The 23,150-nt window shown below is 39.7% G+C and overlaps 2 protein-coding genes across 2 annotated transcripts in view; one reads left to right on the forward strand and one right to left on the reverse strand.

Annotated features, from left to right (window-relative positions):
• tmod1 (tropomodulin 1) overlaps positions 1–5,944 on the forward strand; it is a 27,398-nt gene extending 21,454 nt beyond the window's left edge. The window contains exon 13 of the mRNA XM_087175739.1: positions 3,918–5,944. The gene's annotated coding sequence lies outside the window, so the exon portion shown is untranslated. The remainder of the gene's footprint in view (positions 1–3,917) is intronic.
• On the reverse strand, positions 7–19,795 carry cplx2a (complexin 2a). The gene is made up of 4 exons (XM_023412739.2): positions 19,569–19,795; positions 17,913–17,997; positions 3,880–4,058; positions 7–1,068 (listed from the first exon to the last, which is right to left on the reverse strand). Exons 2-4 carry the CDS (start codon positions 17,941–17,943, stop codon positions 877–879), a joined length of 402 nt encoding a protein of 133 aa, XP_023268507.1. The 5' UTR covers positions 17,944–17,997; positions 19,569–19,795; the 3' UTR covers positions 7–876.
• Between the last annotated feature and the right edge of the window lie 3,355 nt (positions 19,796–23,150).

The raw sequence follows: 23,150 nt of genomic DNA on the forward strand, positions 1-23,150 counted from the left end.
GGGGGGTGAGTTTGTACATATTCACACAACAAACTTGTCCAGACAAATGGCATGCAAGACATAAGAAGGAGACGCACTGAACGGGGGAATAGAAACATTTTTAAACACTACACTACATGAATGTTATCACACTTTGATATTGAGCACTGTAGGAGTGTAAGGTAGATAGACAATAGGTTTTACAGAGAATGTGTAACACTGTGTGCAAAAAGTTTTACATAAATTTCAGACATGGTCGAACACAAAACAGTAGCTTTGGCAGCACACAACAATAGTCTTTAAATTTCCTTTTTAAAATATGGCTTATCAAGTTATCACATATTTTTTTATTTTAGAGACAGACACACAGTTAGTTTAATAATTTTATATATTATTTTATGATTGTTTGCCCACCTTGAGGCTTCTCATGTCTTCATTACTTATGTACAAATTGAGTGAACAGCGTAGTGGACAAGGAGATTATTTTTCAGTGCTGCGAGAAATCTCTGCAGCTACCGCAGAGGAGAGAAAAGGGAGTTTAAAACTTCACAGACTAGAAGGCTAAACCATCAAACATTGTGTCTTTAGCCCCTCTGCTTGCTGTTAGCTTCATTAGTGTAACATAGCTAACGTTAACATCAGTCAAGCTAACGTTCATCTGGCCGTTGGGTCAGCCTAGCTTAGTCTAATTGCTGAAATTCACACTGCTGGTTCACGTATGATTCATTTCCCCACCATGAAACTTTGATTTGTCCAAACACCAAAAGACCACACCGTATTTTAACTTCATTTTACGCACTTACATGTGGATGGAAAAAAATCCCTGACATAATCCAACCTTGTGAATGTAGCCTATGAACTAAGCTAGAAAATGTTAGCATTAGCTAGCTTGCTAACCTACTTCTTCAGCATGTCTTGCAGTGGGCCTGGCAGGTATTTCATCACTGTGTCCATGATGCTTTCCTCTTCCTCCTCATCACCGCAGCCGGCTGGCACGGCCTTCTTGGGTCGGGTCAAGCTGCCGGCTGCGGGCTCCTCCACAGCGGCTGCTGCCTCAGCCTCGGCTTCTTCACGCTTTTTCAAACCATACTGGTGATCAAACACAGAATTTGAAATTTCAGTAAGTTAGATGAGTGAAAGATGCAAATACAGTGCAGGTAAAGAAATCACCACAATCATCTAATTTCAAACATTATTATCTGTAAAATGTGCATTTAGTGGGCAGGCCATTTATCAGGTGGACAACACTGATTGCTATCTGCTGCCTGTAGATGCCAGTGTGTCAGCTACATCAACTTTTAAGTGTCCCACATTGGGGCCCGATTGATTCAAGCCCCATGAATGGTCTTGGGCCTGTGAGGGTATTTTGCTATAGTGGCCACTTTCAGGATCATCACATGACACTTGAGGGCCCAACAGCACTTTTTCCATACACAATCATTGGAAAGGAGCACTTTAGAACTGTGTATTCCTTTTGTTGGCATCAAAAACAAGCGGCAACATCCGGCGCGGCCTGTTTAAATTTGATTAAGTTAAGTTCTGCATAATTGAGAGCGTGCCACTTTGAGTGACAGGTGGGTGAACATATGCTTGACACAAACTGGCATGCGAAATCTTGGTTCCACACATGCCCCACCTCTTTGCCCATTTTTGAATTAGCTGGTAGTTAGGCGAAGTCAGGCACTGCCAAGATGGTGATGGGGGAGCAGCTCACTCTGAGCTTCAAAATCACTCTTTAGAAACCTATAGGTGACGTCATGGAGGCGATGTCCATCTTCATTTACAGTCTCTGGTCAAAAACCACACAGTCTTTGTAGAATTTTAACCATTCAGTCTGATGACATTTGGACATTCATGTGTGCAAGGAGCCAACAGAAAGTAAGCCTGTTTGGCCAATGGAAGCCTCGAACAAATGCTTTCCAACGGCTTGGCTGGAGAAGAAGTCTAGTGCCCATGCTCTATGGGCCGAAACCCAATGTATGAGGAAGCATGCTGACACTTCAAAGGCATGCGCTCAATGAGCAACTTTTATAAGAATGAATGGAGCGCCATCTCTGAATGCAGAATCCAGTTCTCCTTAATACGAGCGTGGATTTATTCTAATGAAAGCTTAAAATAAAGAATCCTCAGGGTTCCACATTTTTGAGCCTGCATACATGAAAGGCATTAAATATGATGGCTATAATTGTGATAACACAAAATGTAATTTGTAAATGTAGTCACCATCTCATAGGACCGTAAGTAATTTCTGTAATTTCTTTTTTCTTTCATTACTTTCTGGGTCAGTGTGCATCTATGCATCATGTGACCTGTAATTTCGACGGTGGAAAGTACACCAATTTTGCTGCACATAATAACCAGCTGATGTGATATTGCATGATAAACTCCATACTTTCTCATTTTTAAGTGGGAAATTCAAAAAGGATACCCAGTCCTAATGATGACTCAGATAGTGACGTGGATGCTATTTATAGGTAGGAAAATCATAATTATGATAACTCTGATGTAACATGAATGCGTCATAATGCACATGTCCCGCTACTCATCCATCCCACTGAGCACTTAACATCACCCATCCATTGGAGCCTTTTCCATTTTTCATGTTTTGGGCAGCTGCTAACCCTTTATCTTCTTCTTTCACTTGTTCCTGTCTGTGTCTATCAGCAGAGCAATAATTTGGAAATGTACGTCAAAAACAGTGCAGATGTCTTGTAGATGTTGGTTTTCAGTGTTCACACTATGACAGTGCATGTCAAAAATTTGTGGTATAGGCTATATTTGTTTACAAAGGCACACCAGCTCTGGATTTTTTTTATCCATCAAAACTGCACTGAAAAAAGGGGGAATTACCATTCCTCATTATCACAGGCAGAATTTGTCAAACATTTCAAGGTCATCAAATTTCCCAACAATATCAAAGTGAAACAGATTTACAAATCTGACTCTAGTTGCTATGTCATCTCTCATACTGTGGTTTGAACACGTGGAGAGTCACAGGCTTCAGCTATAATATGGACATTCCCTGCAGTATCTGGCACGATGGGATAAAGCTGTGGAAGAAGCTGACAGAAACCTTTCAGTAACGAGCACTTTGGGAGTTGTTCCTCGCTCTTTGTTCTCCTCTGGGAGGACTTAAGGAGAACAGAGGATGTGAGGAGCCAGGGGAGGAGTGCCGCTTTTCATCCCATTGATTCATAGTGTTCCCCTTGGACCTGCCTGACCCACAGATTGCCTGTCTTTCACACTGTCTCTACAGTGAAGTGGTTACACTGCAGCCATTACCTTCACAGCAGCGCCACAGCCTGTCATTTGTGACGGGAAGAACAAAAAATGTACTTACACTGAATATGAACTGACGCTAACTGCAGCTGAACTCACTTATAAATATACCTAATTCTAATACAGACTTACTTGATATTGTGTTTTAGACAGAAAGACAAAGTGTCTCCATTCTAAACCAACCCTTTCCGTGACCCACCAATTTCTGTCTAATTCACACAGATTTTTATTGATCAGGGCTCCTCATTTTGTTCATCTACTGCTTTCTACTTCTCTCAGTTCTGTACAGCTCCTCCCTTATCTATTTTATAATCTCAGAAAAAGATAAAAATAACATGGAAGCAAACAAAAATAGTATGATAATTTCAAAACACAGATCAGTCATAAAAAAAGATGTGAAGCCTTTAGAAGCCGCACTAACATTCAGACAGGACGTCATCCAAAATCATCAAACATGGGTGTGACAAGATTTTTTAAATATAAGTAATAACAAATATTGGTTGTACGTGAAGGATTTTTACCTTTGTATTCCCTGTTTTGGTTTTCTTTGTATTATTATTATCTTAATTCAGCTACTAATTAGATTAGTTAACAGCCTGTTATCTGTCATTGTCGTTATACCTTATCCCTGATGCCTTGCCTCATCCTTTCCCTCTCAGCCTCCATCTTGGCATATTTGGCCTTCCTCTCCTCCTCCTGCTGCCTCAGTGCCTCCTGTCGCTCCTCCTCTTTCTTCGCTGCATCAGGGTCCTCCTCTTTCTCCTCCCCCCCCAGCATCTTGCCCACATCAGGAGGTCCTCCTGAGAAAAGGAGCGAGAGAGAGAGAGAGAGAGAGAGAGAGAGAAAAAGAGACATGAGACACAATGACAGCTCTAGCGGGCCTCTAGGATTGAGATGTCAAACTATAAAATTAGTCTTTAAGATTCAGTGAGAAAAACAAATAGACAAAGAGACTGAAGTCAGGCAGACACATGACAAGCAGGTAAATGGACTCCTGGGGCTGACACATATAGAGTCAGATGAAGTTACAAACCTCAGGTGAAGTCTTAAGAATATCATAAAGTCAAGGATAGAAACTGCTAATAGCTGTTATTTTGTGCCAATATACCTTGTTGTTTGATGTCAAGTTCAATATCTTTGTCCATCTTCTTTCCTAAGACTTTATAAGTGCCATTATTTTACACAGGACTGTATTCCTGGAAGGGTGGAAAAACCTGTGAAATATCACCATCAGGGACACATTTTCTTTAAGGGCTATTTCAGGATGACCCGCGTCACTCTTTCCATTAGGCACAGTCACAAATACTGATTCAGAAAGGTGTTAATCTCCTGAAACCACTGCTGCAGTTTTCTTATGTATTTTCTCTGCTCGTATTTATTTAACCTATTTTTCTTTATTTTATTGTATTACTAACTACTCCTCAAATTCAAGTTGAAAGAAATGTAGTTAGTTAAATCTAGATGCTTTTGTGTGATATTTTTAACATTTGTTGTGTTCCTGTGTTTTTTTTCTTTTGTTTTTGCTGATGTCATCAGTCTAATAAATGCTGCCTTTACTCACTAGTGTTCCATACAAATATCTGACTAAGCAGTTGTCGATGGTGTCTCCATCCCGTTAACAGTCTGATCAGAGATACTATACACAGCGGTTATGGTAGAGAGGAAGAGAGGAAAGTGGCCTGTTGCTGCTCGTTTAGGTGAATAGTAATAGTCCCCAGGGACAGGCTTTTAGAAATGGTTACTATCATGAGTCCAAACTCCCCAATGCAAGACAACCCCACCCCTACGCTTTTTTTTGTTTTTTTCAAGTAACAAACATAAAAACGTCTGTTCTTAACATTTTACTTTTCTGTATTCTCCATATTTATATAACTGTTTATGTATATTTCCAGTAATGGTGACAGTCTAAATGCTGTTTCAAAGACTCTCTCAATAATTCTAGGAATATAATTCTGATTGAGAAAGTCACTTTATTTTAATGTCTCTGGTCCTAAAACCAACGTGTCTAAGAATAACAAGTCTATAATCAACCTTAAAAAATCTCCACTTATGATTTGTGTCACAGTTCTGCATCTCAGGTCACCTTCCTCACTTTAGCATTCCCTGTCATCCAGCTCCCAGTCAGTAATTTTCCTTTCACCCTGTTCTCCTGCACCTCCCTGCATTAGCCACGCCCACCTCATCAAGCCAACTCCATTCACCTGGCCACACAGCTGCTCCTGATTACATTCACCCAGTGTACAAACCCCAGCCTTCCAGTCATTCTTTGCCAGATTGTTCTTTGCTTTTCGCTGTGTAAGACTCTCCAGCGTTTCTTTGACTGATTCCCTATTGCCAAACCTGTTTGTCCCCAACTTGCCTTTCCTCTCTGAACCCTGGTGAATGCTTCAGCCTTCTGTCCCTGACCTCGAGAACGTTTGTGACATTAGACTTAGTCTGCATGATCCTGTGCTGGCTCATTCAGCCAGAGACTCCAGATCTACCAGGAAGATTTTTAAGTTTTTTTTTTGTTTGTTTTTTTTTTCTTAACCTGCCAGCTCCAGTTTCTGCCTTGGTAGAAATAAAGGTCTCTGCGAGCTGTTTTTGTTGTACTCTGTGCTGCATTTGGATAGAACACTTTCCTGGTGCAATTTGTGTTTATAAAAATTCCTTATCAGGTCATTAAAATACAAAAACAATACTAAAATGTGACCTTGGTGTCTTCAATTGTAGCTACAGACCTGATGGTCGGGATGAAACAATTAATCAAGCAGCATGTACTGTTCTCTTACACTGAGACACACACAGGCAAAAAATCAGATTGATAGAGGCTTTCTGTATAATGAGTATGATACAAGAAAGAAGAAAGGGCAGTAGAGTATATAGTATGAATTAGGGTTTTATCTGTTATACCCCATGACACAACCCCTTATGCAAACCCTCTTACTGTTTCTATAGGCGTTATACATCCCATAAAATAATGCCTCATGATGCAAAGGCAGAGAAATGCTGAGTGTTGCAAAAAGAGAAAGGGAAACCTGTCACTAAGCATCAACAGAAAAAAAAGATGAAGAGAAAAAGCCAGTGGTCTGAAGGGTTTGGGCAAAGACTGGAGCAGATAAGTAGTGAGGGGGAGGGTAAAAGAAAAGAGGAAAGAAGGATAAGGGAGATAGGGAGTCGGTATACTGCGAAAAACAAGACATATTTAGGAAAACAAGGCAAGCATGAGGACAGGGAGAGAATCTGTCAGAAACTATTCAGTCCAATTAGCAGAGCTGTTCCAGTTAGTGGGATTACCCAGCAGTTTCCGTGGGACCAGAGAGAGAGGGAGAGAGAGTGTGACAGCTGAAAAGATGGAGAGGAGGGAGAAAAGGGAGGGAGCGGCGAGAGGAAAGTGACAAAGTGAAGGGAGGGGAAAAGAAGGAGGAGAAGAAATTAGGTGTGAAGGAAAGAGTGATAAAGAAGGAGAGAAATGGAAGGGAGAGTGCTTCACTCGGGAGGAAGAGGAAGAAGAGGGGAGGGTTTAGAGGCAGTGAAGGGGCATCTGAGGAGAGAAAGCAAGCAACCAAGAGAGAAAGACAGAGTGCTCCCTTAGTCTGCAGCTGCCCCCGGTATCGTTGTTATTTTGACTCATCAGCATAATAAAAGTGAACTGCAGCAAAATGCGCAGAGATAAAAGACAGGAGAGATGGAGGAGAAGAAAGAGGGAAGGAATGAGTGCGAGAGCAACAGAGGCGAACAAGAAGGTGTAACAAGGAAAGAAAAACATCTGGAAACTGCAGACTATAGAAAGAGAATGGGAGGTTTTTCAGTCATTTATACAGCTTCAAATTCTTAATTCGATGTTTTTCAATATATACTGTATCTTTATAAATTCTATTTGAGACCTGAAGGAGAAGCAGAGATAAAAACAGTGTCTCATAAAAAACCTGTTTATGAGACACGTGTTTAGTGAAGTACATGTATTGCCTTTCTTGCTGAAAGCTGAGTGAGAAAATTCATACCACGTTCACTTTCAGGTCTGTCTATAAGAGACGTGGTCTGTGGGGGTTATGTGCTCTTGGGCACCGTGACTTCTGGTTTGGTGGATTATGTTACCTTTGGACAGGACTCAAGCAGGCTAGCTGTTTTCCCCCATTTCCAGTCTTTATGCTATGATAACTGTCTGCCGGCTATAATTTCATACAGACTTGAGAGTGGTATTGATCTTTCCTTTTCAATCTCTGCAAGGAAGCAAATAAGAGTATTGCCTAAAATGTCAACCCCTCCCTTTAAAAACTGTACATCCAAGTCATGAAGAGACGAAGCTGGCCACCGACAGAAACCGGTGCCCTCTGGGAAATAGAGAGCACACCACAGCAAAGGTTAAAATTATACACCGGCAGCAAAATCTGAAACTGAATTTTTTTTAAATAACATTAAAAAAAAAACCAATCGATCCGTAACATTAATGAGCTACTTGGATCTAAGTGGAAAAGACAGAGACTGGTGAGAAGGAAATTCAGATATCCAAAGTAAACTGAGGTACGGCTGTATCAGATTTCCTTTTTTATTTTATCAGATTTGATAAACAGCACAGTGAAGCTGACAGAGCATTATCTGTCCAGCCATGATACACTATCTTTGCTCCTTACAAGTGTGTGTATGTGTGAGAGAAAAAGAGCTAAAGTGCATATACATCAAGTGTCCCTACATGCACATGTGGATATAAATATCTGAGTAGTTCTATTTCAGGCAGGCACGTATGAGTTCTTGTATGGTTGAGCAATTGTTTTTCATATATTTGAGTATGTGCTCAAATATAAATACATGTCCCTGTATCAGCATGTGTGGATGCAAAATGCATGTATGGAAAATATTTTAATGAAAACATTTACAGTACATTCGAATAGCTTTATAGACAGATAGAGGCTAAAATCCTGGTTCAAGTGTTACTCTGGACTCTTTATATGCCACAATAATCACCAGCCACCTTGCCATATACATATAGACACACTGTATAGAGACTACTGGACTACTGTATCTTAATTGCGTTGCTAGGAAACAGCTTGGATCCAAGTTTATTTCCCATCATCTGATGATATTAGCAAACACTGCTGCATGAATTACAACTGGACCCATTAAGAATCAATCTTTGCAGCAGATTATCTTTGTGTCCTACCTATGGTCAGCAGAACAATGAGCTTCTGTGAAAAGCAAAATTCTACTTAATGTTTACATGCACTGGCATCCTCAGTAATGTCAAAATATCCCAGACGCATCCAGATTTCACAGAGCAAGTGTAAGAGATTATCTGACATACTGCAAGCAGGATTCAGGATCATCTTATGAGCCCAGTACTAGAATTATCTCTATCAATAAAGCCCATGTAAACACTGCTATTGAATCATGTAAATGGAGCAATGACTCACAACCAGCTAAGTCTCATTGTCAAATGATTCCCTTACCACGCATGGCCTACAAAAAACCCTCCAGTACCTCTTTTAACAACACTGAGCCAAACCAAGACAAACTTGGTCTGGTTTCACTAAATCTTATTAGCACATTGAGATGGTCTTTGTTCAAATGTAAAAAAGAGGATCCTGGGAGACAAAGCCTTGAGTTATATTGAGCTATGATACCGGATCCTACTTTGTGAGCCATTTGTGAGAGATACAGCAGTGGTCTTTTAAACCAGAATAATTCTATTAAGCTCTCAGGCATCACATAAGCTGTGTTGAGCGATGTTTGAGTGTTTTTGATTAAAGTGTCTTTGCACTTTAGCCCTGGACACTATATTAGGTTGTTGTAGTTGTCGAAATGACATTCGATATATTAGCTAATAAAAGTCTGTCATGGAAAGCTGACAGGTTGGCCTTTAGCCTCCTTTTATTATTTTTGTATAACCCACATTACAATATATGAGTCAACATCAGTGCAGACAAGGAGGCACTATGTCCATTGTGCAAAACCAAAGCTAGTTTATATGTATATTTGTCTTATAGACAAAACAAAATGCCAATGCGATGCTGTTTGGGAGTGGACTGGGAGTTCAGTAAGACTGCTTATCCCATACATGAACAAAACATGATAAAATTAATAAGAGAAACAAACACACAACTAATCATATCCAAAATAAAATCAACAGATCCCAGGGTTGAGACCACCTGGTAAATTCAACAGTTTCCTGTGGCAGCAATCTCCCTCTAACTTGGCCAACAAAGGTGAAATTATAATTCTTTCTTCAATAGCTGGACATTGCTTCACTGCTTAGATAAAAGGTGTCATCTATATAATCCTTTTCCTTCTGAAAGTTATTTGCTAAATCTTTGTTAAATCCAAAGTCTTGAGGCAAAGGCAGGAAAGAAGACTAACCTCAGCTTACTCTCCCAGTGCTTGAACTTTTGACAGCATCAGATAAACGGTACTTATCTACTCTTTTCCCATTCAAGGTTCTCAGGCAAATCCTTTCAAATTCAAAGTGTGGTGGGAAAGCGGATGAGTATAAAGATCTAGGTTTGGCCTTCAGGACAGAAAACCATTGTCTCAACACAGCTTATTTTACAGAAGAAAAAATGTGTACAGAAGAATGTGGCAGGGGGGGGAGCTGGTAGAAAAGGAGGAGAGAGTGTGCTCACTGTTGATCCACTACTTCTTTATAATCTAATTGGTGGCAGTTATACTTTGAGTCACCTTAAATTTCCCTCAGGTGGAACAGCGTTGCTCAAAGTATCAAATGAGACTCTAAGTGCGAAAGCTTTTCTCAGAACTGGGACTTGACTTCACAAATATAGATATTGCCCTAAATATAGGTTGTTTGAGTGCACATCATTTCTGCCACTATATTTGAAAAGTTTTATGAAAAAGATAGCGTTGAACTGATCTCACAGAACTGTGGTTAATTACTCGCTTCACGAAAATCACGTGATTAACTTAAAGGTCCAATACTGGTTAAAGTGAGATTCCCACGTCTTTTTTGATTATAAAGCAGATCTAGGATCTATATTAATACTGTGAGAGTATCAAGGCGCTCAGTCCACAAGAAACGTGCGCGGCCCATATTCAGAAACTGTCTTAAAACGAACCATCAGGACTTCTGTAATTTTGTGATGTCGCAACTTAAGGTCACTGCCATCAACCATGGCCCACCACGGCTCACCCACCATCCAACCTTGCAAGATTTGGTTTCTCTGAGCTTTTACCTGAAATCTGGTATATTTTCATTTGATCACTCAGAAAACAGTGAGCCAATCAGAGGAGAGGCTCAGAGCCTCTCTTTTTTGTTACTAGAGCTGCAGAGAGAAGCCTGAGAGAGGAGATGGTTTAAGGTACTTAAAACAAAAAACCTGTTGTTTATCTGTTGTATACACTTTAACTTCTTATGGATATCAAAATTTCAAATAAAATACTGTAAAAGAGTAAAACATGAGATTTTTAAGGTGAGAAGGCATGAGTATAACACTTTTTTTTTCTTTCAGAGTAGATGCAACAAATGTGTATATTTTTTAAAAGACAACTGTCATGAAAAGGTTCTAATAAAAATAGCCTTTCTACTCTGTATCTTCCTCCCTGTCAGCGTCGCTCACCATTCGTGACTTAGATGGTTGAATGCATTATTTATAGAATCTGGGCGCACTGTCAAACACACGTGTGTAGACACACACAGCCCTTGCATTCAAGCTCAAGGTCAGCTTGATGAACTGAATTTGATTTACTGGAGTAACGCACAGGAAGATGGGGAAGAGTGTGCGTGTGTGAGTGAGTGTGTGTGTTGCACTATATTCGTGGGGTCTAAAAACCAGGAGCCCACTGTGTGTGTGTGTGTGTGTGTGTGTGTGTGTGTGTGTGTGTGTGTGTGTGCGTGTGTGTGCGTGCGTGTGTGTCACTGATAACCCTGTAGACCAATCAAGCAATGAAGACCTGACTTCCTCAACCAATCATATTATAGTGCTGCTAAATGGGGTTATCTGTACTTTGAGGAAGTGAGGTGAAGAAAGAACATCTCAAGGTGTCTTCTGTTTTTTATTTCACCTTAAACAGCACAGGTATGTAAAAACACATGGGGTCTGTTGCAGTTGCATGCACGAAAAAAAAAAAAAAAAAAAATGTTATTATACCCTTGTTAAAATGATGGCCGATCATTTAACAAGGGTCAAAATTAATCATCTGATTTTATTAAAAGACAGTAGTTATATATACTCATTTTGTTTAATATATATATTCTTTAATGTTTTGTTTCAGTTTGTTATTGTTGTTGTGAGTATTTACAGCAGCAGGACAATGTATGTGGGACTGACTCAAAATAAACCACAGTGGCCATGTTCAATGTCATGAAGGACCATATCATTACCAGTTATACTGTAATACATGTAATAAAATTGTTAGTAGGAGCAATTCATTGTTGGTTTTGTAATTGGTTCAACATCTATACTTTGGGGGTTAGTATCAATGGAAAGTAACATTAGCTGGTTTGTTAATTCTGTAGCAAAAATAATGCACAACAATGACATGGTGAGGTCATCTCTAGTTCACTTCTTTTCTGTCTTTTATCCTTTGCACATTGCAGCAGTGACAACCTTTTCAAAAATGACTTTTACAAGCATAAAAATTTTTGCATTGTTTTGCGAAACAAAAAACAAACAAACATTGGGTTTGTATTGGCAACTTCAATCGTCAGCTGTCAGTGTAGTCTCCAAAAGGATTAAAAATTAAATAAGTTTTGTTTTTTCTTTGAGTCTGTCACAAAGCTTTAGTCAGGACAAGGCCATTCGCTGTCATAAGCTATTTTAAGTATCGTCATCACAGTGCGCTGTACTAAGTGTCTTATCCAGACAGCACATACATTTTACCACTTCTGGTGTCAGCCTGGAGAAAAGATGAGTCAGTAATCCTTGTTCATGTCTGCATCTTCATTTAGCTGTCCAAAATAAGAACAGTCTCCCTTCCTTATTCAACTGTATTTTATAGTTTTTAAAAAAAATCTTAACCACAAGTCGCAATTTGCTAAAGTAAAAAAAATGAAACGATGGGTTTTACAAGCTGCAGAAAACATATATATCTTTCTCTATCTTTCTATCTCTATCTATATTCAGAACACTCTATCCTTAGACCCTTGATACTGATAAGGAAAAACTCTTAAACTGAATTAATATCAGGAGCGACATCAACAAATTATAGTCAAAAAATGATTTACTGATGTTATAATGTACAAAATCATAACTATAGTTCGTGTGATCATGATTGTTAATTTGGTAAATTCATTTTACCATTGACTAAGAGGCTTCACTGCTGACTTTTCTACTGACATATACAAGGTTTGACTGCTGCCCTTGACTGAGCTTCATACCTTGGGACTGATGTCTACCTCACTTCACAGCCCACTTCAGTCAAACTTACTTCAACTCTTAGGAGTCGCAAAGTGCCGAGTCAGCACTGAAGCACAAAGGAGCAAAATCAATCACTGCACAAGGAAACCACAGTGATTCCTGGGTTTAAGGTTTGGAGCAAAAGCTGTGTTAAGGCTTTTTTTTTTATGGCTCCCAAATAACAACAGTCCTTGACTGATTAATAATTGTAGAAAGAAGCACAACATCATCATCTTTGTTCCCAGGATGATATTATATCATCCAGTCTTGACCTACAAACTGTAGTCTGTAGGGAGCCAAAGGTGCAGTATATTTTATTTTTAAAATTGCTCTACTCACAAGTTAACAATGTTCAGTAATAGTTAGTGGTTACATAAAAGAGGTATTAGTTGCAGCAGTAGTACTCTATTATGTGGATAGGATTGTTTTACAAAAGGCTAATTAGTGAGATATTGCTCACTGCGCCTGTTGTTAAAGCTGAAAGTTGAATTGTTAATGAAGACAGTGAGGTTCACCCTTATTTCTTATGTTGAGATGTAAGGTCAGAAACACTTTCACACTGTAGACACTGTAGTATGATAATATTAGTAATAGTCCAGTAGGGTCCATTGTGTAAATTAAACACGTGATGTGAAAAGGAGACATGTTGTGTGTCCAGAAGTTTAACTTTCTAAACAAGAAACATTAGCATATTCACAGATTCTGGACTTTTTATTGAGTAAGAAGGAGTAGATGTGCTTTAAGGATTTTATAGCTGAGAAACATCCAAGAGCAAAGCCTCTGTCAAATTGAACTGCCAGGTTTATGCACTGTAGCACATGCTGCGCACGTTTTCATCAGTTATCTTTCAGCAGCCACCATATTGCTCCCATATTTCTCTAGAAAATGCTTGTTGCAAATGTTTAGTGATATCCAACATAACACGCCAGAACTCATAATTGGGGACTGGTATGGCCCAGACCATCATGGAAACTCTGGGAGATAAATACTGTAAATGCCAAAATAGTATTTACTGGAGCTGCATGTCGAACGAAACACAAAAAAACATTCATTATTCTTGACCTTGGGATCAAAATGAGACAAAATAATATGAAATCAAGGACCACTTTTTATCTTTTACACCAACATAACATAAAAGCCAAATTCTGAACCTTCTAAAATGTCTAAATATTTTGATGCCATGCACTGTAATTTTGCAAAACACAATGTAGCAAGACTATAACATCCAGCAAAGATACCAACAGCGGATGTATAGCCCTGGGTTTTATGCTGAATCATCACAGTTAAACATTGCTCTGTTTTCTATCAAGTATCGGGAACCAGAGAAGCCTTGGAGGATTAGCTAATGCACTCGCAGCACCCTCCCTTTCACAGAGCCTCTCATCCAGACACTCAACACCTGACATACTCAGCAAAGCACTCAGTGACAGAAAAGCAAATCCACGTTCAAACAAAAGCAAAACAATCACAGGATGGTAAAGAGCAAGGTGACAACAGGCCATAAAATCTGATCTCTTTTCAGGGTTAAAGTGAAAAAATCCACCTTGATTTATTCTGTTTTTAATCTCTCAAGAAGTTACTTATCTCGGGAGGCTGGATAAATTATTGTCGCACTGTTCTGTTTAACGTTCCTGCACAGACGGACATGGTCCTGTTTGGTGGTGTTTATGGTCTGGACCCTTGTAGAGAGGGGCAGATGACAAAATTTTACATGCTGTGAGGCTGTACTTTAACACAGCTGTGCTTTGAGCTAAATGCTAACGTCAGCATACTAATATGCTCACAGGGACAATGCTAACATGCTGATTTCACATGTTAGCATGTTAACCTTTGCTAATAGACGGTCGCTCTGAGCGATGTCATCAGTGAGATGTGTGCGGAGGCATGGGGGCAGTAAATGACCCAAAAATGACTGAGGGCTCGAGACGAGATCAAGATGAAAAGTTGTTTTTGTGCCTAAAACTGCACAAACTGCAGAAATAATGAGAGGAAAATGTTCATTATCTCAAGAAGGAAACTTGCCCGTTAGCCGAGAGTCCAGAATTAACCCCAGTGAACTGGTCAGAGCTCTGGATTTTATGAAGGCTGTGGATGGTTTGACACTGAAACTGCAGGAATAAACGAATTTTAAGATCAGACAGCTCACACTGCTACTATGTGTTTAAGGCTGTTTAATGAACACTGCCAACTCTGCGTTATTTTGCTTCTGATGGAGAAGAAGACTAATGGCTTTATATGGAAAATACATCACATTGTTATGCTTATACTTTTCCGGAGAAAAAAAAACGGACGAAAAAGTCAAACAGACAGAGTCTCTGTTGAGACCTGAGATCCCGTATGGCTGATCAATGATACTGATTAAATCCTGTATTGACACAGGTTGTCAGGATTGAGGCTCTGCCTGTTTACACTGCAGTCAACTCCAATACGAGTTTTTGCAGTGACTGTTTTTTGTAGTGTCTAGAGCAGGAATTCAATACATGCTAATGTTCTAAATAGGCTATAATAAACACAATGTGTGTGATTGTATACGCTTAACTTGTGCAGAAGCAAACAGCATGACAATGTTGTGCTCTGAAGTTGTCAGTTGATGTTTTTGGACACAAACAGTTCATTTCTCTCTACCTGTGGAGCTAATGTTGTGCAGCCTACAGCCTCATTTTAGCTTTATCACAGCTATAGCTGCTGTCTCTCACTGGAATATGTGACACATTAGCTGCTGTAGTTAACAGACGTCTGTCAAAGGTGGCATCTGGTTAAAATCAAGGTATACAATGCAAGAATGTGTGTCGCATACAAGTTTACCTCTGAACAGTCATTTCACTGGTTTCCAGCAAGCTGTTTTATCTAGTGGAAATTTCCACATATACACTATACATTGGAGGCTGATGGTAATGTCATTAGTTTTGCAGGTATTTGGTCATGAACTGGACAAACTGAAATTTTGACCTGATAGAGAATCAAACTAGGTTTCCTGTATAGGATTAAAGATTCTCTTTCTTCTTCCAGGTGTATTGTGAAGTCAACCTTCATGTCTGTCTTTGGAGACTCTATGGAGATATTCTGTATTGTCCTGCTGCCCCATCAACACAGTTAAACCCTGTGTATCATAGTGCACTACGCTTTATCGCCAATGACAAGTACCATACTCATCATTGTTCTCTATATCACACCGTGGGTTTTACCTCCCTTCAATCAAGAAGAACCAGGCATCTAATGTTATTGTTCTTGATTCTTTGTTTCATAGTTTCTTGTATTGTGTAGTTGTGTTGTCTTCGTTGTTGATTGTGTCTTTGTGATTGCTTCTTGTTCTCAGGTCTCTCTAGAAAAAGAGCTCTTAATCTCAATGACACTGCCTGATCAAATAAAGATCAAATAAAAATGAAAATAATAAATGTCGACCTCATGGTGGAGCTAGAGGAAAAGTTTCATGTCTGTCTGCAATTTCATGGAAATGCATCCAATAGTTTTTGCGATATTTCAGCCTGACCCAAAGTGGTGGACTGATTGACCAACGTTGCTGCCGTCCCTAGAGCCATGCTGTTGGCATGGTGGTAATTCTCTTTGTTACTTTGAAACAGGGGAACAGATGTTAATCTTTTTAAACTTTGTTTGATAGTTGACAGTGAAGCCAGGCAGGAAATGTGGAAAGGGACAAAGGAGGATGACACGTATCAATTGTCTCCAGCTGGAATCAAACTGGGTACCTTTGGGGCTTAGACCACAAAATCCCAGGGATACCCAATAATGCAGCTTAACTGATTAAAGAATATTTCACTAACATTGATGTATTGACTGACTCCACTGATTAATTACCTGGCTAATTGGTTTGTTTCATTATTGGATTTTTTCCCCCCACAGAGAGCTTTAGTGATCAATGCACCGTCAGCATTTTTGCAGACATTCCTGTGGAAAGAGGTCACTGTGTCCAAGTCATTAAATTTGGACCGGGACCAAAAGTACTATACCAAATGTAGAAATGCACTGACAGCAGAATGATCCAAGTGAAAAACATCAATATCATTTATTAAGCACACATTATACCTGTACATTAGCAAAATGTAGCAAAAATCTTTCTTGCATCTTTTCTCGATCTCTCACCTTTCCCTCCCACACAAAAATAAAGTAGGCGTGTGCAGCCTCCATTATTTATCTTGCCTGGAGATGCAGTATACCACACACTCTCCGTCCTATACAGTATCTATAAAACATCTCTCCTGCACAGGCAGAGTACAGACTCACACGCACACAGGCAAACACCCACACTGTCAAATATATTCCCAAAGTCCGCAGGCAGCATGCAGCCTGACTTCTGCGGAGTAAAGCCAGCATCCAGTGCAATGCAGTTGATTTAAGAATTCATGGCGCAGACACGAGGCACAGCAGCTTTGCAGAACGAGGCAGTGCTTGCATCCTCTGCATCCCAATGAGTAGCCGGGGCTCTGCTTCAACTCCATATCCCAACTGTAGTCACCTAACACCTCAGTAACCTGGACAACAACAGCTCAGCATCACGGTCACGACTGACCAGTATGTGTGTGCAGCTGCTACAGTATAACTAATGGTGCTACTTTCCTGCCTTTCCCCTTGAAGCTATAGCTGACAAGGAAGATGAATTACAGGGCTATAATGAGGACTAATTAGGGGGCAAATAATAGCTAAGATAATATTCTAAAGGATAATACCTGAAGGCTTTAAAGGACAAAAGTCTCATGAAAAAAAAATTTTAGTCTTAGTTCTTGGCAAAATAGCCTTTCTCTATCTCTCTTGCCTCAAATGTTGCCAACGGCTGGCTTAAAATCTGGCTTAAAAACCCCATAACGTACTAACTTTTATAATAACATTATAAGGATTGGAAAAAAATTTTGTGCCTATAACCTCAAAAATTGCATTTCTGTCCTGAGAAGGTGACATTTTGGAGATACAAGGTTCTCACTTGACAGGTGCATTTTTAGTATATGGCTAGACCCACTACTGTTGCTGCTGCTGCTCGTGTCCTATTTCATCTGCAACAATCCTTTTCTACAAGCAACTAAGCAACAAATGGTGAACAGGTTTCTAAAATCCTGATTGTGGCACTGTCAAAGACTTGGCCACATGTTTTTTAATAAGTCATGTCCTGAGAGGTTTTTAAAAGATGGATGCGGAGATAAAGAAAGAGGGAATGCGTAGCTGTTTGAAGTCAGTAGTTTGGTGCAGGATGGATTATCGCTTTGCAGTGTCCACATAACTACCAGGCCAATACTAGAGCAGTACTGCTGCTAAACATCCCTTTAAATCCTTTACACTGCAGTGCTGTTAAATCAACCTCCAGCCCAACAGACTACTCACCTCCCAGCGCAGCTTTCATTACAAAATTCATGATGAAGCAGTTCTGTGTTCTTTTCCTTCAGTGGTCACGTTATCAGGGACAGACCTGCAGCCAGGGGACAGAGAATACACAAGCTGTGACTGTATGAATACCACTGTTAGGACATGCAGTTTCACTCCAGTGGGTTTCATATACAAGAGTTTGATGGGATGGGGGAGGAGGATGATGATGATGATGATGATGATGAGGCTCGATTCGGACAAGAAACGACCTCCAGACGGAGATCCCGGTTTGTCAAAAAAACCACCAAAACAATAATCGCAATATCTTCATATACATTTTAATTCTACTTCCTGAATGGTATAAATAAATCTTAAAAACCCTCAAAATGTGATCAGCTTTATTCCCAGGAACAACAAAGGTGACTAAACTGGGTTAAGATGGCTTTGCCCTCCAGAACCACATCGTGTCCTGAGTTTTGTCAAGGCACCTGCGCCCGCGGTTTACAACCGCACTCCATCTTGTGTGGATTTATGCTGACGTTGCCTGACTGACTGTGATGTATCCTCATGGAAATGACTCCCAGAATTAAATAAAAGACAAAAAGGGGGAGGGGAGGGGGGACAACGACAGGGTCAAAGATGAGCAAATGAAGACATGGTTTCTGTCAGTACACGAGCCTTAGAGAGCATTACCTCACACAATCTGCAAGAGCGTTACATGACAAGACAAAGGGCAATTTTTTAAAGATGCTCTGCTATCTTACATTGTCTAACAGTGTATGTGTGGCTCTTATGTGTGAGTTCACAATAGGCATTACGGCATTTTATTTCCTATGTTATCACTATAGTAATTCTGTTGTATTTGTTTTGGGATTTATAGTGATTCAGGACTGCTCAATAGTGAATATATAACTTTATGTGGAAATTGCCTTGTTTCTATCACATTGCTGCTGGGACTTTGTGTCCAATGTGCTCAATTACAGACCTTGACCTTATGGTAATTAACAAATATGGGCTATATCTTATGATATAATTTATTACTTCATTAATATGCGATATTTCAATGGGAGCTTTACTGCTCAAAACCCAGTTTATGGCGACCTTACTGCACTTTATGATTTTTTTTTTTTTTTTTTACATTTTCTTTTCACGACATAACAAACCCACGGGTAGTTTTGCTGCATTTTAACAGCATCCCTCTGCAGAGCAGGCAAGCAGAAAAAAAAATCCTGCTGAAAACTTGCTGCTCTCATTATAGCGCTGTTTCGTCCGCGGGTCATTTTCATTCGCCCCAAGTCGAGTCTGCACCAGCCGAGCGTCTTTAAATCATTTCCTGGTTCCCTTCCCCTCCATCATCATCATCATCATCTGCAGCAGCATCAGTTTCTCCTCACATGAACCCATACAGTATTAACTCACTGCTCCTGGCGCGGTGCAGCATTTCGGCGCAATTACGGTGGTGTACGTTCTCTCTGTTAAATGTATTTATTTACCCACCATAGCCCGCATGCACATATGCTGTTTTCAGAAGTCAGAACGCTGTATGCACAATAGGCTGTTTTTAGATCAGCATCAGCATCTTTCACCAAGTGCACCAACCTATCTCCATCCTGTCCCGTACAGACACGCTGCACACCAACATCTCTGTCTTAGGTTTGTTCGCACATCGTTTACCTTGTTTTGATCCTCCTTCCAAGTCTTTATCCCTCTCGAGAAAAAAAAAAGCCTCGTCGCAATGCAATAACCACCTCAAATTTTCGCCTTCTGCGGTGTTGAAAGAAAGCACAAGTTGTGCGTCTGAAAGGACGTATTTGTGCTTCTCTCCCTCGCTCTCAGTTTGCAGACATGCCGGTTGTGTCAGAGTCAGGCTGCAGCGGCGGAGGAAGAGGCTGAATTCCCTGCAGGAGGAGATGAGAGCATGCAGAGGGAGAGAGGGGGAGGGAGGAGGGAGCACATCAATGTAATAGCACCTCAGTGAAGGTTCTATTGAGTTTTTCAAAAAATTCAACAAATGATATGAAACAATTAAAAAAAAAAAAAAAAGTACTTTAATGGCGTCAAGTGTGCAACTTAATAATTGTCACAAAGGACAACATGCAAGACAAACATCAATTGAGCATTTTCATAAAATGTGCAGTCTGCAAGGTTCAATTTTATTTTGTATTGTCTCATGAGAGACAAAGTTTAGTTTCCATTATTTTAGGAAGGTGACGATATATTAAGCAGATTTAAAGCATGATTGTTCCTTTTTTTTTTTTTGCCACGAAGGGACAGCAGGACTGGTTGTAAGCACAATATTGACATGTAATGTTGCAGGGTCCGTGTTAGCAAGCAGTTGCTGGACATTATTTAGATATTCAGTAGATGCAGAGAAACTCAAGCATTCATTTGGAGTCATGTTTCTAGACGCCTGCAAACATAAGTCCAAGATTCACTCTCCCTTTAGCTCTGGTTCGGACTCCATCAGCTTCTGATAAAATAATATCAGGCTCTCTAGCTCTTAATGCTCCACCATTTTCACCAGCTAACGCCTGTTTGTTGTTTGCTGCTGAGCAGGTGGTGTACAGTTGGTTTATCAGAGCTATTCGCTGAAAACAGATGCCTGCATTTTGGAAACCTGGTTGATGCGAGCAGTGAGAGTGAAGCAAAACAGTGAAGCTGTGGGATATAAAACCAAAACAATGAGCTGAAAGACACTATAGAGCTGACAGGAAACTTGAGAGTCGGGTGTTAATTCTCTGTGGGTTTATCACTATATAAGTACCTTTCACGTTGCATGTTGTCATTTGGTACACTGTCGATATAACAATATTTCTACAAGCAGTTATAAGAGCTGATTAGAAAACACACCTCAGAGAGTAGCAGACATTTTGTTCTTCAGCGTTTGCTATTAACATTTTGTTGTGTTCCACTGCTTGTTTAAGGCAGTTCTTGTTTTCTTCTTTCTTCTTCTTCCTGAAAAATACCTCACTGACAGACCATCATCTCTATTCTATCTCTTTATAAAATCAGAGGCTCTAAAACAGTTACAATAATAAGAGGCCTGGGAAGATAGTGTTCAGGTTTCTGGCAGGTAATCAGGCCTTTAAGATATTTTAAACCCTTTTTTATCTCATCTGCAGCTGCAGGGATCTACTGTAGTGTAATGTCAGCTGTCCTTGAAGATTCCCCCAAAAATATTTTCTTGGCAGGTTGGAAAAGACTCTGCTGATGCTACAGCTCCCCAGAGAAGTCAGTATAAGATTTTGCTCATTCTTTCCCCTGAATGGATGCATCACCTGTTATGTCCTCTTTTTCTTTTTTATAATTATACCTTGGGTTTTATTTTCATTTGGGTTTTGTCAATCCTTCCTATCTGTCATATAAATAGACCTAATATACAAGTACATTGCTTTATTCACATGGTTAAACCTGAACTCAGCAATTCACTTTGTAAGAAAATGTCATCACAACTAAATGAGATGACAAAAAAACAACCAAATCTATGTTTGAAATGAATCGGTAAAGCTGGCTTGACTGACTATTGGCCACTAGGGGGAAGAAATATTCCAAACCAACCTCACAGCAACTAAGTCCTGATATGCTATTAGCATACAAAGGTGTTTTGGCTAATGATATGGTGCTATGGTTAGCAAACAATGACCTACTTTTACATCCAGCACAAACAGAGCAACACAAGCAGGTGGAGGGCAAACATATAGGACAAAGAATATGGTGTTTAACACTTTAACCTAGCCTTGTTTCTGATGCTATACCAAACCTCTAGCTCTAAAATAAACCTTCTCTATCTTTTTCCTAACCTAGTAACATTGCTGCACTTTACACACTGAGTGAGGCAGACAGGTCGAGAGGGAGCACACAGGGGGACCGAGGGGAGCTTAAACTGCTCCATCTCCCATCAATTAATCAAGACATAGGAGGCTGCGTCCGCTCAGCACCCTCTGGGACAAGCATCCATCACCTTGTTTATAGCCTAGAAAGGCTCCGAAACAACATCAGCATGCATGCTTACACACATACACACACACACACACACACACACACACACACACACACACACACACACACACACAGACACACACACAAACACACACTCCATTGTTGTCCTCTAACTGTCCACCAACACTACTGTCATATATTTTATTATTTTTTTATATACTTATTATTTATTATCTCTTGGTTTTAGGGTCAGAAGCTTTTGCTCTTGACCCATATCCCCTTTTGTTTCAAGGTATCACAGAAAAAAACTCTAATCACGTATCTTAACACTTATGTTGTCTTATAGTTATCCCGTTCAGACCGAAGCTTTTACATTAAAATGTTAAGTTTTCCAAGTTTTCCATTGCTATAAACTATATTGTGGTTTTAACAGCATTTCACTTTGGGCTTCTGTGAACACTCTGCACTTTGAATATCACAATGTGCAAACAGCCAGGTAATCTGGCACTCTATGTGCCGTCTCTTTGTTTAATGTGATATGTGTATTTTATTTTTCTTTGTTACTCTCACGACAGGAATTCTAACAGCTGTATTTTCCTTAATACTCTGCATGTCAGCAAGTGGCCTAAGTCCAAGTAATGAGTCACCATGAATATGTGCCAAAATAAAAGTTAAAAAGCGATGACTAAGCTACTGGAATGAACACACTCTGAATACACTGAATGCACTGATGGTGTGGCCACCTATGAAACACACAATTACAATGAATGCCATTTGATGACTGCATTAGCATTTTATATCAAAATATGTATGGCAGAGCTCCACAGGGACTGCATGCCATTCAAAAAGGGCAAATTAACATAGCACTGCTGTCACATGAAAACAATGCTGTAGTGCTGGTTTTCTTGCCCTCATCAAGCTATTTTTATATTAGGTGAATACATATTTCCACCATTTTAATTCATGTAAAGGTTGAGGAGCGTCACATTTTGGAGCTACAAACTTTGAGCCAAGAGAAGTGACGATATAACAAGACTAACACAACATGGGTTCACAATGACTGACGTCGTGCTTTCAGCAACTTTATTTTGAACAAAGATGTAATTTATTTTATTCACTCAGGCTTTTTCTCACTATTTGACTCCTCACTAAATTAAATCTACAGAGAATCTATAGAGTTAAATTTAAAAATGAATGCTTTTGAACAGTTAAACAAGACTAAGAATCTTCAGCCATGCTAGCCGCTTTGTGGCTTCACCAGTTTTTCTTTTTCTGCGTGTTAGCATGCCAATATTTTCAGCTATGCCTAACAGAAAG

This window comes from Seriola lalandi, unplaced genomic scaffold, assembly GCF_002814215.2.
Source record: "Seriola lalandi dorsalis isolate HSWRI2012SDOR001 ecotype SW California unplaced genomic scaffold, Sedor1 jcf7180002054486, whole genome shotgun sequence".
Lineage (NCBI taxonomy): Eukaryota > Metazoa > Chordata > Actinopteri > Carangiformes > Carangidae > Seriola > Seriola lalandi.

What these genes read in the sequence shown, in the direction of transcription:
- cplx2a (XM_023412739.2), bottom strand. Translation starts at nt 17,943, where the DNA reads ATGAATTTTGTAATGAAAGCTGCGCTGGGAG. An exon ending in AATGAAAGCTGCGCTGGGAG is followed by an intron (nt 4,059 to 17,912) that starts GTGAGTAGTCTG and finishes TCCTTTTCTCAG; the next exon opens with GAGGACCTCCTGATGTGGGC. An exon ending in GGCAAGGCATCAGGGATAAG is followed by an intron (nt 1,069 to 3,879) that starts GTATAACGACAA and finishes TTTGATCACCAG; the next exon opens with TATGGTTTGAAAAAGCGTGA.